At 51.4% G+C, this 15,414-nt stretch overlaps 3 protein-coding genes across 3 annotated transcripts; 1 reads left to right on the top strand and 2 right to left on the bottom strand.

Annotated features, from left to right (window-relative positions):
* Positions 1-5,640: 5,640 nt before the first annotated feature.
* WHR41_07779 (uncharacterized protein) lies at positions 5,641-6,528 on the top strand (the record flags this gene model as incomplete). The annotated part of the gene is made up of 1 exon (XM_069376383.1): positions 5,641-6,528. One exon carries the CDS (start codon positions 5,641-5,643, stop codon positions 6,526-6,528), a length of 888 nt encoding a protein of 295 aa, XP_069226755.1.
* A 4,398-nt stretch (positions 6,529-10,926) lies between these two features.
* WHR41_07778 (uncharacterized protein) lies at positions 10,927-11,900 on the bottom strand. The gene is made up of 2 exons (XM_069376382.1): positions 11,368-11,900; positions 10,927-11,317 (listed from the first exon to the last, which is right to left on the bottom strand). The coding sequence occupies exons 1-2, from the start codon at positions 11,670-11,672 to the stop codon at positions 11,017-11,019; spliced, it is 606 nt and encodes a 201-aa protein (XP_069226756.1). The 5' UTR covers positions 11,673-11,900; the 3' UTR covers positions 10,927-11,016.
* An 87-nt stretch (positions 11,901-11,987) lies between these two features.
* WHR41_07777 (uncharacterized protein) lies at positions 11,988-13,475 on the bottom strand. Its single transcript, XM_069376381.1, has 3 exons — positions 12,503-13,475; positions 12,349-12,451; positions 11,988-12,293 (listed from the first exon to the last, which is right to left on the bottom strand). Exons 1-3 carry the CDS (start codon positions 13,100-13,102, stop codon positions 11,992-11,994), a joined length of 1,005 nt encoding a protein of 334 aa, XP_069226759.1. The 5' UTR covers positions 13,103-13,475; the 3' UTR covers positions 11,988-11,991.
* Between the last annotated feature and the right edge of the window lie 1,939 nt (positions 13,476-15,414).

Here is a 15,414-nt window from a genome sequence, read left to right as displayed (position 1 = left end):
TCGGTCCTGGATTAGCTCTTAAGTCAGCGTCGCTCAAACGGCAATTCCTGGATCGTGACTCATCTGGATCATTCTTGGAATTTGTCATGATGGCACTGAATAATATATATGCACTCTGTATCGTCACCAAATTCGCAGCTGTGGTCATGCCCCATTGGCTTTGAGATAATCATGCTTTCCATCCATGTCTGCATCGCTATAATATCACTGTTTACCCTCATCCATTGTCACTCATATGTTGTTGAAGTTAGGAAAATCAGCAACGGCACATTCTTTGGTGCACCTGGTTACCCTCGAGCTTATGGTATCGTCCAGAAATTGCGAAATATCATTCAATTAGAGTGCTTACCGCGTCAAGTCGATCCCTCCTCAAGCCTTTACGATGATCAAATGACTTACTTGCTCCCACTTGATCAGCGTGTGTTACTTACTGATCAGGACCTCATTTGCAAATCTACACAATCCTTAGGTAGCCAAAGTAGTAATTACCCATATCTTCGAGCGCGGCCTGGCGATGAGATAGCATTGCGATATCGCGAAAACGGTCATATCTCGAAACTGGTTCTTGAAAAACCCACTTTCGGGACGGTTTCAGTGTACGGCACCGGGAATCCTCGAGAGTCTGATACCATTGTAGAAATTCATCATGTTTGGAATGCTAACAACACAGGCGGTGATCAGAGGGGTCGCCTCCTCTGGCGCCAAAGCTTTGACGATGGTTCATGCTACGAGAAAAACGAGAGCGGGCTTTCTGCCATACGCGAGGCCTCCGGACAGCCTCCTCACGACGAGATCGATGGTGCGAGCTTGGCGTGCAAGGTAATCGTCAGAATCCCTGACGACGCTCCAACTAAGACTATGTACACACTTTACTGGGTTTGGGACTGGCCATCTATAGGAAATGTGGGAGGGCAGGAGGCTGTATTGAAAGACGAGCTTTACACGACTTGCATAGATATTCAGATAGTATGAGCAATGAAAATAATTCAACACATTAAGCTCGCTGACCTCATCTGCCCAGTCGATCTGAACCGAGAGGGGATGTGACGGGATACCTCGATGGTATCTGTGGCCGGTTGAGAATTCAAACTCGTCCATGGAAAATCGAGGAACTCGAAAGGTACCTGTGTTTTGGGTCTTTGTACAACAAGCGTACTTTTCTTGTCGACATCAATACAGGATAAAAGGTAAGTTGAGAATAGCGACCCTCTCGATATGGCAAGAGCTGCGTTTGCGGTAGCTAATGTGGCGTTGAAATGTTGTAAACTCTCCAGGTACGAGGAATAGCATCCAGGTTGTAGTACGATGATGTCGAGATTTCCGCGGAGCACGAAGGCTTCTAGCATTTTTTCAGGGAAAGCGGGATCTTGTCTAGGCCATGAAGACATGGCGTTGAATTCGAGTCTGATGATCAGCCGTTTGACTGCCTTGATCATTGGATTTCCGAAAGTCCGATCTTTCCCGTAACCGCAGAACATTCGATCGTGGTGAAAGGAGTGAGGTAATCTTGGGTCGAGGAGTATCCTTGCTTCGAAAGTGTTCAAACCGTACATGACCTTGATTGCTTCATGATGAATCTGTCGCGTGACGCGTAAGAGAGCTGTGGAGATCCCTAGCTTCTTAACATCGGAAGGTTGTGTTGAGAGCCGGCACACGTCGATAGTATCAGTAGATACGAGACTGAATTCGTAGATGAGGTCACGAAGTTCGCGGGGGAGGTCCATGAAGTTTCTCGGAGCCGCTCGATACCGCTTGGTCGACAGTCTGTCTGCTCGCTCCTCGAGACAACGCTTGCGCGAGTGCATCGCATATTCAATTGTCCGGTCTGTCAACGTGTGCGCAGACATCGCAATAAGTTTGCGGTGAAAGTTTCTACAACCGCCATGACGGTGCCAGCTCCATGTAGCCAACTTCGCTGCAGATTCCTGGAGTTGCCGACTGCATATCGCCGCAAATTCCAGTTTCCAGGAAGGCAGCTCTCTACGCAGGGCATCGGTAAGGGTTAAATATCAGTACTGCAAAGCAGTGAGCCCTTGTCGCCCAAAGAACGATGAATTGAGCCTGGCGCACACGCTCTGCTCATCCTGACAACGAATGGTGTGTGGCGTGTATCATGGAGGGTTTTTTGGCACAGCATCGCGAGGCCCGACTAGAAAGATGCCGCCTCACATTTCTCGATATTCCACGCGAGCTGAGAGATCACATTTACGAGCTCGCACTCGTTTCCGACGACGCGATTTCAGTCTTGAATCTCACCAACGCTAGAGACAGCTTGCTATCATTCCAACGTTTGGGGTTGGCTCCGGCTTTACTGATGACGTGCAAGACTGTGTGCAGAGAAGCCATTAGAGCGCTCTATGGGCTCAACACCTTTCAAGTGGTAGTCTTACTCAATGTGCGTCATGCGCAGAGATGGCAAGATGTCCACAAAGCCTCGGATTCGCTACACCTCCCACTTGATCTCAATATCCTTCGGTCAGCAGGCATCGACGGCTCAACTCCATCGCTTAGGTACCTCCACCCCAACATGCGACTGATTAGAAGATTAGAATTCAAGATCGAGACATTACGGCCGTCTCAGATACACTGGCGCAACTCTCAGCTGTTTAACGCTATTCAATCCGAATGCCACTTTAGCTACGTTTGCAGGACATTCGTCGAATATGGGTCGCTCGACCTCTGCATATTCTCAACAGACGGCTACGGAGGTGCGGCTGAGTGGACGCCATCTGGGGCGGCCGAAGCCAAATTTGCGAAGGCTCTGCACACGTGCCTGCGCTCATGTCACGAGTGGTACTTTGAGAGAGCGCTATTGGCAGCTGCCCGTCAGAAGGGAACCTTTTGGATCAATGATCGCAGTCTCAAACGCGTTATCAATACTGTGTCTAACCCGAAATTCCACAACTCCATGCGAAGACTCACACACGAAGCACGAAAATCCAACGACACGCCCGGCAAGGTTGTCCACGATCTTCCAAAACGCTTCGAATCATCCGGCCAGCTTGGCAGGTGCGCATCGAGAGGCGCCTAATCGTTGATGAAGAGAGATGAGTTTCTGCTGCGACGCTGCGCCGTTATCCACTTCGATAACTTCGCCTCCGTTTCCGTGAATTGACGTTTTTGTCACCAAGGCTGCCGTCTACCGGGTGACGCGTCATGTCATACTCGGGTGCCGGGGCTCGCGAACTCCTCACGTTTGGCTTACAGGAAGCGTCGACTGAGGATGCATCTGTGCTTGTCAACTTCCACCCTTTGTCGATATCCCCGAGTAACATACCGGAGAGCAGCTGGGATGCAATCACCTTCCTTCGATCTGGGATTTTGTCAAGGTCTCCAACCGTGCTTCCAACAGATATTGCGTCATCCTCGCCGGCTTCGTATGCCGCTAACACCGCAATTAGTCTCCAGTGAATCGACATGCGTAGGGCGGACAAACCTTCGCGTCCCGCATGCTGAGAATCTTGGGATGAGAAACCATCATTGCCATCCTCCTGGCCGCCCGTTCGTGGAAGCGAGTTCCTTTCGTCAAACCGTTTCGGCGGCTGTTGCTCCCAGCGCTCCGGTGTATTCATGGGTTTGGTAATTGGGAACATGTTCTCGGCTGCCCAAGTTCCTAGCATAACTTGTGGCTCAAGCTTTGCACTTCGCACAGCCTGGGCGATACACTCGAGCGAGCCATCAACAGCGTTGCCGTCTTCGCTCTGTGTGACTGCATCGCTCCAAGATATGGGCAACGTCCGGAAAACTTCTTGCACCAGCGCCATCAGATAATTCACTCTGGCGTATGGGGTCGAACCCGCGTGCCACTGACACTCTGGAACAGCCAAGTCGACCTTTTGACGGAGCCAGTCCTCGACGTTGGTGGTGGTATTTTCGACAGATGATCGGCAGAGGCATTGATGGCCTAAGCTGTGTAATATCTTTGCCACAGCAGGAACACAGAATGTCACAAGGTTAGCGCCAACGTGGAGGGCTATTGCCCGACGTAAGCCCACTTTGTCAATAACGTTGTCCACGAGGTCACGCGTTGACAGTTGTGGAAAAGTCGATATCCGCCAAAGCTCGTATGGATACTGCGCCACAGTGAAGTATGCGCTGACGGCGAGCGAATCATCAAGCCAATGCATTTCAGCCTCAGCCGTGAAGGTACTCTGCGGCGGACTATTAGGCTTTCAATCGACTGACAGCGGTGCGCCACTAATGCTCACATTCGATGGACAGTTGAACAGCTGGTCATCGTCCTGCAGCATTCTATCGGACCTAGGAAATGCCCCCAGGGCCATCCAATGGTTGTTGTGGTCGTTCGTGGTCGCCATATGGAGTGTGATGGAGATCGATGGAAATATTCTTTGAAGTGGTGCGGTTGGGAATCGTCCATCAACCATGAGGGTTATAGCTGCGCTTTATACCTTCTCGCGCTCTTGATCCTAGCATCCTTGGCGGTGAAGAGCCAACCAGGCAATGCATGCAAGTGCAAGCCATTGTCAGCTCAGAAGCAATCGTATCCAACCGCATGCGATGCTCGTGCCCATGACGGTACCCTCTTCGCCTGCTGAGCCTCAGGTTCCACACAGGTCGACTGCGTTCTCCAACCACATCGATCCGCTTGGGACTGAAACGATAGTCTCGCTGACGCCATCTCGTCCTGCTTGACTGCGGAGCATCCATCGCCAATAGATCGCTCGAAGCACGCTTCTTCCGTCTCACAGGCCCCTGGGATGATTCAACCCGGCAGTTGTTGGTGGTGGGCATCACCGCTTCTCGCAGTATGCATCGCGATCGCTGAAAGCTTACACATGGTTCGTGTCGATATGCCGCATCATTCCAATTCAGCGCCAGCAGCCGCGCCGCGTTGATTCCCTCATTCGAAACTGCACTCGTAAGATGAGTTGAGCAATACATTAAGAAGTCAGTGCATTGAGTCTCGTCTATGTCATGGGCAAGAAGGCATCAACATCCCAAACGGAGCCCCGGAGTTCCTCAGTCCCGCATCCAACTCTGCCTAATAGCACAATGCCGGAATCGACGTTTCGCATCTTTGCAACTTCGGAGCTGCTTCGCACTATTCTTGAATGGCGTGAAGCCTGTGAGGTCTCATCGTCAAGGAGAGTGTGCTGGCTTTCCTGATCGCTGAATGCTACTTCGCCGCCATTGATAATTCCTAGTCGAAGAGCCGCTGCTGGCCGTGATTGTGTGGGCTGGGCATAATTCATGATGACGATCTTGAGCGCGATTGGATTGGTCTGCGTGGTTGAATTCCTGTTATGGCCATTCCGGGATTTGCTGGTGCATGTGAGGCGGCGGAGCCGATACCCCTTTCCAATCCGCCACCAACAGACCACGGACACTCCTCAGCCTACCAAATTCACGTCCTACCGCAATGCAATGCAGGTAGTCTGGCATGTGATGCTGGCGTAGGCTGTGCTGTTTCCTGACCCTGACCCGGAACTCGGGTGCCCAATCATTACAGTGGAGCACTCCAAGCTTGTGAGGGTATGGTCAGATACGGTCGTGTATAAAGGCAAAGTAATTGCCTGCGTCTTTTTCCATCTCTTCCCTTACACAATACTCCATCTCCTTGCCTACCTACTGCTCCTCAGCCGAGAATTCCGTTTGGCCTCCACGCTCGCAGCAGCTACCATGCCGAAAGCTTCCAGGCAACGTGCGAACCATGCCAGTAATTCCATCTACCACAGTCAAAGCAAGTACCAGGCACCGCATCCTCGCAGCCGTACGAGGGCCTCTATCGCTGGCGAGAATGACTCCATATATGCACGCAAATCTTCTCCACTTGAAGAGCACCTTCCCCTGTCAGTATGCACTCATTCATCCGAGCTCGCCGATGTTCAGGAAGAGGCGCCACTCTCTGTGAGCCCAAGTCCTCGAGAAATCGGCGGTGTCGTTGCTACTGCTGAGCATCGCGGCATCCTCAAAGCTGTGGATCAACCCCGTCGTTGCATCTCGGATTCCCCATCGCCTCATCCAAGCGAAGCGTCTACGATCTTTGACGGATCCGGTCACGACATTTTCGCTGGCGTGGCTCCAAATGCCAGGCTCGAGAACTTCGAATTTGAGCTCGACAGTGTTCTCCGAATCGAGGGCGACCAATGCCAAATCCGGTGGGCCGACTCGATAATCCGCGACTGTGATCTGAACGATAGATTCCTACACAGTAAACCATTGCTGGAATATGTGTCATACATGGAATCCCTTGGGAGCGGCCTTTCGAGGGTTGTTTGGGAGCTGAGCTGGGAACCTGTCGATATTCTGCGAAACTATGAGGATGTTGTACAGCGCCAGTCGCAGTTCGAGTTTGGAGATTTGGTGGGAGAACATGCTGGGAGATCTCTCGTTCAATGGGAGAGTTCGTTGATTCACGAGAACACACTCGAGGTGTTGCGCAGACACCCGCTGCTCCACTGGGTACAGTCGATGTCGGATTCTCCCGCTCATGGTCTTGTCGAAGTCGTGTGGAAGCCCATGTGGGTCCCCTCCGAGACCTTGGAAGCTTATGGCGGCCGTGATTAATGCATGTATTATTGTGCATTGCGATAGTACAGAACCTCTACTCTTCATTCCTGTGCTTAGTTGTGTGTGATAGAGCATGTGACTAAAATCTGTTATATACCCGCGCGGGCGGTTTCAACCGTTTTCTACCTACATCCACATGCCGATGGAGAAAGGGTGTGAGATGGAGAGCCGACGCGCTCCGTACGGACCACGCCGCTGCGTCTTGTTCTAAGAAAACGATACCAGCAGCCTTCGGCGCTCTCTTATGTCCGGACATCAGCCAGCCGCCTCCACGTACCGCACGCTTTCAACGCCCGCCGACCAGAATATCCCGTACGGAACTCGCAAAGCACGTGATTGACGCCAGTAGATCCCAAATCTGTGAGCTCATCACGTGAATCAAACCCCGTGCGGGCTCTTACTACATACGGGCCTTCGATGTCTACGGTCCGCAGGTGCCCGGAGGACTGGCGGATTACGAGCTATCACGTGAAGTAAAGCCCATACGGGCTCTCAGTACATACGGGCTTTCGACGTCTGCGGTCCGCGGCTCCACGCGGGACCGTCGGTTGCCGAGGCATCACGTGCGGCTGAACGCTGGGGGAAACCCCGGTCCCGCGAACATCCATGCACCGCAGACGTCGAAAGCCCGCATGCACTGAGAGCCCGTATGGGCTTTATTTCACGTGACGATCTCGTAATCTGCCAGTCCCGCGTACACCCGCGGACCGCAGACGTCGAAAGCCCGCATGCACTGAGAGCCCGTATGGGCTTTATTTCACGTGACGATCTCGTAATCTGCCAGTCCCGCGTACACCCGCGGACCGTAGACGCAGAAAGCCCGCACGTATTGAAAGCCCGTATGGGCTTTAGTCCACGTGATACCCCGGCAGACTTACGTCCGCAAGGATCCCGCGTGGGCTTCGCGTGTGCATGGATGTGATAGCTGCAGGAAATGTTCTAACGTTACGAGAAGTTGATTCCCACCAAACATAGGGTTCCGCGCGGGCATTTTGTCCCCCGCCAGCCCTGAGCATCTGAAGACAAACCATCACTTGTCAGACGATGAGCTCCATATCAAGCGCAGCCACGAGTCCAAGTCATCATTGAAGGTCAAGTGGTCTGTTCTACTGGATTTTTCCAAACAAGACAGCCAGAAAGGGTGTACAACGATTAGATTGACATTTTCGCACATTTATATTCATGTCACTCTGTACGTGCAATACAAAACACTACTTCACCCGACCTTCCATCCTGCACGCCTCGAGCATCTCCAGTAGTGCCCCTGCTCTTGTGAATCAGTCTCTGATTGCGCTGAACACGTCAAGAATCCTACCATTCTTGGGAACCGCCTCTTTCGCCAGAGCGCGTACAAGTCTGATCCCGACTTTTGTAGCCACTGACGACGTCCACCGTTTCAGTTCAGTTTTTCTGTCCTGGCAAGCCCCTGGAGCCTGGTCAGAGACCAGTTGCTCTATTCGATCAAGACGTTCTTTGACTTCGCCGAATTTGCTTTCAATGACGAAGCATAGCTTTTCGATTTCACTTGTATTGAAGGATTTATCGTCATCCATGGTTTCGATATTCAAGCTAATGGCGGCTGCGAAAAGAGATTACATGCCTAAGAGAATCAATTTGGAGCGAAGACTCCCATATATACAGAGACAATTCTCAACCCAATGTGCTGTTGAGGTGCAGGATTTGAAGTAAATTCCTGGATTCTGGTTCCCGCTTTTGGCGCACCTCATCGCCATGACACTCTACCCTCATCCTCATGCCTTCACGCTCACTGGCGAAAGCCTCCAGATCATTGCATCCGCCAATTACATCGAGGACATTGCAAGAGGTGGTGAATTCACCCTCGCATTGCCTGTGAAAAAAAAAGTTAGATACGTAACGCCCTCTGCATTGCATCAAGTGACATACCACTGAATCGAGGCATAGCCGTCGGGGAGCGATTCCGGCAAACGGACCGTCGCTGTTTGATATCCCGAGCACTCTCGGGGGACCGCAAGAATGGACACCGGGAGGAATCGTGGGTCGCTGAATGCGATCACTACACGGCAACTTTTTTCTTGATCGCCAATCAATCTGTCAATCATGTTAGACGACATCTCGTACATGCGGGTGGAGGTGGTGCAGACTGAAACTGCAGTTTTTCGCCTGCAGTAAAGGTACTGATAGGGTATATCTGACACGGGAGGCTGTGGTCAACTGATACGCTTGGTGTGCCTACCACGGTAGTGGCTGACACTGAGAGGAGAACGACGGCTTTACGAAGCATGTCGTCGAGTATTTGGGATTTCAATAAAATCTGTGTTGTGCTGAGTTGAGTTGTTCAGCTGTCAAACAGCTTCGGTTGCCGTTCTTATATACAATTCATTTGGCATATAATGGTAAGTGCGTCTCGTCTTAAATCGACCGTTCCTGTATCCAGAGCATTCAGATGAGAATTACATATCCAGGAATGCGTTCCCGGCTTGATATGTACCCAAGAAGTCCCTCAGGCCTTACATATCGTGCATCTGAAGCTTCATAGTAAACTGCTAGTGCGATAGCTCTTCGCATGTGCCGATGCGTCACGATGTTCACGTAAGTAACGTTAGGTGCTTTGAAGGGCACTGGCCCGCCTGGAAGGGCATGTAACATTGCACACAGCATTGACGAGTTGAAGAATGATGGCAAGAATAAACTTCGTCATAACGTGAGTATATACCCAAAAACTATTCATCTGGCGTTGCGTATACGATACACAACTTTAAATATATGCCCGACTGGTTTCGCTCGCGACCTCGCCCGGCGCTCGCTACCGCGATAGTCCCCGGAGAAACGTGACCTATGCGTGAGGTTATTCTTCCCGTAAAGCAGATGGGCGTAGACCATGTCACGAGGTATCTCCACTCTCATGTATCGGGTGCGGTACGAGGTCGTACTATATGTGTGCCCGTTTGAAGCTCCGACCACATAAGCCAATAGATGTTTTGCGAGGTATCTGCCGCGTTTGCAAAGAGCTTCGGGAAAGTCTCGAAGATGACTGGCGATGACGCACTTGTCGCAACCTTGGACATGGTTCTCAAATCCGACGAGCTGGTGAAGCTCGATACTATTAGGCCCACGGGAGATTGCAGTCACGACTTCTAGGGGGAAATGAACGCTTTGGATAGTCTTCATTGGGATAGCAGAGACTTTCGCGGTCGCTGTAAGCTGCGCGCGAGTATGTGTCCGTGATCTGACGTTATATCTTCTCCTTCGCGAGGAAGACTTCAAACCAACAATTCCTTGTCTAGGAGCCAGTTCTCGGGATTTTGAGATCTCGTACATGACTGCACGTCAGCCCCCACGTGCCGTTATACAAAGAAATGGCTTTCTGGAATCACATTCCTGGAATTGCATATTCTAGCGACACCTCCTTTTCTATCTTAACGAGGATAAGCTGTAATTTCATAGCCCTGTGTCTGAAGCAACTCTCGTCTTCGAGCATGTGCTGCGTAATCTATGATCAATGCGGTTTCTGCGAAACAGAAAAACCAGGCTTTCTGGACCTTTGCAATAAGAGCAAGACCAGCGAAATTTGCTTCGACCGGTCTTTCCACCTCAAACCAGACCATGACCTTGTGAACCACGCTGCCGGCTGCCTCAGAGTGACGGGCGCATTACGTTGCTATCGACGGAGATATACGTGCTCTGCCTGCGAAGCTCTCAATGTGCTTGTGACTTGTGTTACACCCATCTCGATGGCGACGAAAGATACCGACATCCGGGCTGCGTTCTCTTTGTCACGTCATTACTGTTGACCAGCATAACTGGATGCAATTCACACTGTAGCAAAATATTCCCTCATCGAGCTGCAGAGACGTTTGAGGAGTGGATCAGATCCGTTGCGATGGGATCCGATACCGGAGGATTACGACATCGAGATTTTCGAAAACGTCGGTGTCTCACCTCATCTAATCACACAATGCTCCAGCGTATCACCACCATTGATAGGCACGAGCACCGCAATAGTCTGCTTGATGGTGGACAAATGGGCATGGCCCTACTAAGCCAGCAGCAGCGCGAAAGACACCAGCTCGGTGAACTGATCGCATTGCGTCGATGCTCGCGTGGTAAATTGGACGCAAAGCAAATCAGGGAGTACAAAGTGGTGTGCGACCCTGAACATAGTCGGATCGAGCATGTCAGGATCGTGCTTGTTGTCGCTGCGACAGGAGGGAAGCTTTGTAGAGGAGCCAGATTGCGGGATGTTGCTAGGAGCGCGTCGGAATGGGAGCGCTACTTTGACTGTGGCTTGACACGAGAGAAGCGAAGACTTTGCGAACCGCAGCGAAGCTCCTCGCTTCTCTGGGTTGATCGTGGGTTCGGCAAGATAAATCCCGATCGAATTCAGGAAATCACGGTAATACCAAGGAGACAGCGTCTTGAGCAGTAGTATAATGATGTAAATTCAGTATTCGAACGCCATAAGCTCTGCTTTCCAACCTCCAATTCATCCATCTGTGTTTAACTCTATTGTTCACCTCGCTGTTGGTATTGCTGCAGTTCTTTTGATTCCATCCTATTGACTTCGAGTTGCCTTGTCACTATGTCAATAATCAGAGTGATCATCGCGTAAGCATCGTCGGCACTTCTTTCTGCCCTCAAGTCAAGCTCATCTAGAGTCTTGGTCAGACCTTGAAGAGACCTGGAAAGCGTAGTGAGCGATGTCTCGGCACGCGCTGAACGATTCTCAAGATCTTCGAGGCGACTTTCAATTGCTCGATCAAGAGGGTTGGTACGATTCCGGGTGTTCTCAAGCTTGGCAATTGCACTGATATAGATCAGAGACATGGATGCCGTGTGAAGAACCGGGGACGATACCTATCAGCGCTCTCTGCGCGGAGACGAATCTCCTGAAAGCGTCCTTCTAGTCGGCTCTCGAGCTGCATGAGCTGCGACGAGAACGCTCTGAAAGGTCCAGCGTTTTGAGGGAGGTCATAGCTTTGCGCATCGTTCGTTGCAAAAGCTCCTTGCTCACCAGGTAACGGTAGGTCGTTGAAAGACGCGGGCGCGCTCGAGCTATTCGTGGAGAAAGGTGCAGGGCCGAACGGAGGTTGGAATGTATTACTCTGTTGAGGCTGTGGTTGAGGCGTGTATTGAAAAGGGTGCTGGCCGTGGAAAGCCATCGCTTCACGATAAATGGAAGCCGTTTCGAGTCAGTTAGGAAAAAACAAAGAGCTCCGGGGTTGCACTCGGAGCTTTAAATGTAAAGAGCTCGTCATGTGGCACAGCAGGGCCTTGATCCGAGCGCTTAATGTTCAACTAAAAGTACCAATCATATTTGTTGCCGCCAACAGATACCAACGCCGCACCAGACGAGTACTGTGATGAAATCCTCAGGCGGGGTGCCACAAGGTGAAGCATTCAAGGCTAGCAAGCTCGGCTAACGGCACCAGCGCTTCCGGATCCCAACACCCATGCGTAACGTATGCGTGCTTTTCGAAGTCAGTACTTGATAATTTCGGATGGCTCAGATGATCTCAAATCTCCTACAGGTTTCATGAATTTAACAACAGGCTTCCTTTGAGCACTGAAAATATCATCGACGAAATCTACCAGCTGTTTATGCTCGCTCCATTTCTCTGGACTGCTAAGCCCGAATACCTTGTTAGACGCTCGACACTCTTTTACGCGGGTTGCAGTAAGGTCGGATAACGTGCCCTCCATGCAATTGAGTATGGCGATTCCCAGACCTTCAAGATCGGTACCGGTGGGCTTCGCCACTTCCTCGCAACCGTCGCAGTCCCCTACACCCTCTGGTCAAAGAAGTTCACTGACCTTAGTAAGTAGTGTTGCACTCACCGAGCACTACAGTTCCAGAGCGACTGCAAATGCGAATTGACTGGGCGTTTACACTCCCGTGGAGAAGTTTCTTTTCATGGAGATACTTGATAGCTTGAAAGACCTGAAAATGTTAGATTACTAGTCAGGACTGGCCCCGATCGGCCGATCTTACAGGTAATGCCATCGCCCGTATGTGGTGTTCATCCATCGTGACGTGAATATGCAAAAGCTCTTCCAGTGTGTGACGGGTGAATTGGAATGCGATGTAGGAGATGGACTCCGTTTCGATGGAAAAGCTCGACAGTGCGATATGGCGGTGTTGGAGCATTCCCGTCTTCTCTATATGACTATTCTTGTCACTAGTAACATTTTTGAGCATGAAAAGTTGCTGATCGTGGCGAGAGCAACATATGAGCAACTCTCGGCCGCCTTGGACGAGGGTTCCCAATTTGACAAAGTTTACCCAATTTGATCTGGGGATTGCTATCGTCTCCACTCGTAAAGGCGGGGTTGTTGATCGTTCGGCTTTTTCGGAGCTTTTCCCTGACGCGCTAACCTCTGAAAGAACGACTGTTTCCCCCTTAGACTGTATCCAAGAGGGCGTTTGTCGGACATTCAGCAAGCGAGATCTACGAAGCGCGCCTTCTCTCGAGAGCGTGGATGACGGTGGTTTAAGCTCTAGAGATGTTGATGGTTTCGATCGTATTGGATCATTGAGGGTGACACCCTGCGCGCGGGAATGGCGCTTGAATGGCGTATCGATGGCCGACATGGCTGGGTATCCCCTTTTGCGGCATGGCGGCGATCAAGCTAATGATATGACAGTGCGCAGTCCACACAGCTCGGCTTGCATGCTCGATCGAGCTCTGCGATTCCGTTTTCCAGTATTACCGCTTCCTGGAAGGAGAGTACCAGGACTGCGGCGCACGTCCATTCCACGTTCGTCCGCACGGTCTGGCACGACCAAGGTCGGATTCCTGGGATGCTCCCTCACACAATGGCGCCTATATGCCCCATTGCATCACATTTTGCTTCCTTGTCCTTGAAGGATCAATGTCCGAAGCTGATTTACATCAATTCCAGGAAGATGTTCTTGGTCGATGATGTGACGTTGGTCCTAGTCGCATAACCGAGCGTTGTGCGGCGTAATGTGGCGTACACGGCCGCACTTTGGCAGGCCGGGGAAGTTCCGGACTGACGCCGCGCGCGCCACAACGGCGCTAATAGCCGCGTAGTGGTGTGCAGCTGAGCGAGCTAATGCAGGTCAAGAAGTTGGTGTCGCTGCGCGAGGTGCGCCCTACAGTGGGTACGAAGTTAGACGGTGGGCGGTCTTACACTGTCGGTTTGTCTGCTGGTGATTATGGAGGCATCTCGTGACTACTTCTTGCGCCAGAACCATCGGTAGCAGCTCTATTTTTCACTCGTTTGATGAATGACCATGCCTTTTACCGACTTTCCGCACGCTCCGCAGCTTCCGCCACTCCTCATGCGTTCGGCGAGCACTGCGGAAAGACCCGCGCTGCCTCTGCACCCGCTGCTGCAGCCTATCCGATCTAGCCGATCTTGCGCCGAATCTCCCGAACATGCAGACTCACCCGAGGGGTCTGACCAACGACACAACATTCAACAACTGCTGAATTCGGAGCGCTGGGCTCATCATCGAACACTTGTGACACTCCGAAATGAGACTGCTCGAAGGGATCAGCTTGATCAGCAGATATTGTTCATGAAACAAGAGTGCCAGGCATTGGCTAGCGAATGGTCTGCAGCAACGAAAAACTTCGTGCAGTGCGATGCAGAGCGTCTTGACCTTGTTCGTGAGGTACAAGTATTGAAAAGCGAGCTTGATGCCTGGCAATTTGCGTATCAAAGTGTTATGGGAGAGGTAACATTCTGCAGAAATCATTACGTACTTTATACACTGACAATATTAGCAAACTGGCTGTCCGAAACCTCTATGCCTTGATATGAAAACAGCGGACGAACGAAGATCTGCCTTACAGGAAAAGAGAGTTACAAACTATTTGCGCCCAATGACGGCAGACAGCAAAGCACCAGAAACATACGCCCGCAGCTCATCAATCTACGAGGGAGAAACGGTTCAGCCGCTTTTCGCTCACCCCAAATCTGCCGGCCTGTAGTCTCAGGCACTTTCTCTAGCTAGAACACGGCCTTCCACCGAGATGAGTATGAGCTCATCGCCTTCGTCTGGCTCTACCCTTAGATCCGGTCCAGAGCGGGCGCTCCTGCAGTCCGCCTTTGGAAAAGCCAAGGCATGGTTTTTCTGTCAGATTCACGAAGAGGTCTTTGTGTGTCGGGATGTAAACCTCTAGATTTCATATCAGCAAGATACTCAAGATCCATTTTCCAAGCTTCTTCCAAGATTCCGCTCCTACTGTTTTTAGTGACCCTGTTTTGTTCGTCTGCGATCTCTTGAGTCTTGTTGTCGAGCCAGGCTTTACCACACACAGAGATCAGATCAGAGCGCGAAAGCCACACCGGTGATGAATCCTCTTCCTTCCAAATGATGGAATAGTATGTTACGGGACGGCCTCTCGCCCGAGATTCGCCCTCTACTACACTCAACAAGCTTACTACGTCCGACGCTTGTCGGTCTACTGCCTTCCTGGGTAGTTCAGGCTGCGGCAATGGCCTCTTCTCAACCAGCGCTGGACCGGAGTTGCGACCAAATTCAGTGCCTGATAGAAGTCTGTGGACAGGGTTGTCAAACGTTCCGACGTTCATGATAAACCTGCTACTAAATGCTCCGACAGGGCGCCCACCGACTATATAGCCGAACTCGGTCGCAGGGGACTCAGGGTTGATCGGTCCCCGAAGGCTGCACTTGCTGAACCCTGTGCGGGCTCGTGTATTCGTTCGTAGACTAGGAGTCGGCTGACCATCATAATGGTCCCCCGCTGAACGGGCAGCGCTTCGCTGATGAGTATTTCCTTCGAGACTTGCTTCAGGAGGCTCCATCATTTCGTTGCTGTTGACTGAATCCGTATCGTCACCAGTAGTACCATCCTGGCCATCATCGTCGTTACTACTTTCACCCTCAGCTTCATTACGTTTGTCAATTTC

The sequence above is a fragment of the Cladosporium halotolerans genome (genome assembly GCF_011745625.1).
Source record: "Cladosporium halotolerans strain TM138-S3 chromosome Unknown Sca33, whole genome shotgun sequence".
Lineage (NCBI taxonomy): Eukaryota > Fungi > Ascomycota > Dothideomycetes > Cladosporiales > Cladosporiaceae > Cladosporium > Cladosporium halotolerans.
The sequence above is the reverse complement of the archived record's forward strand: the minus strand, read 5'-3'. Positions and strand labels throughout refer to the sequence as shown.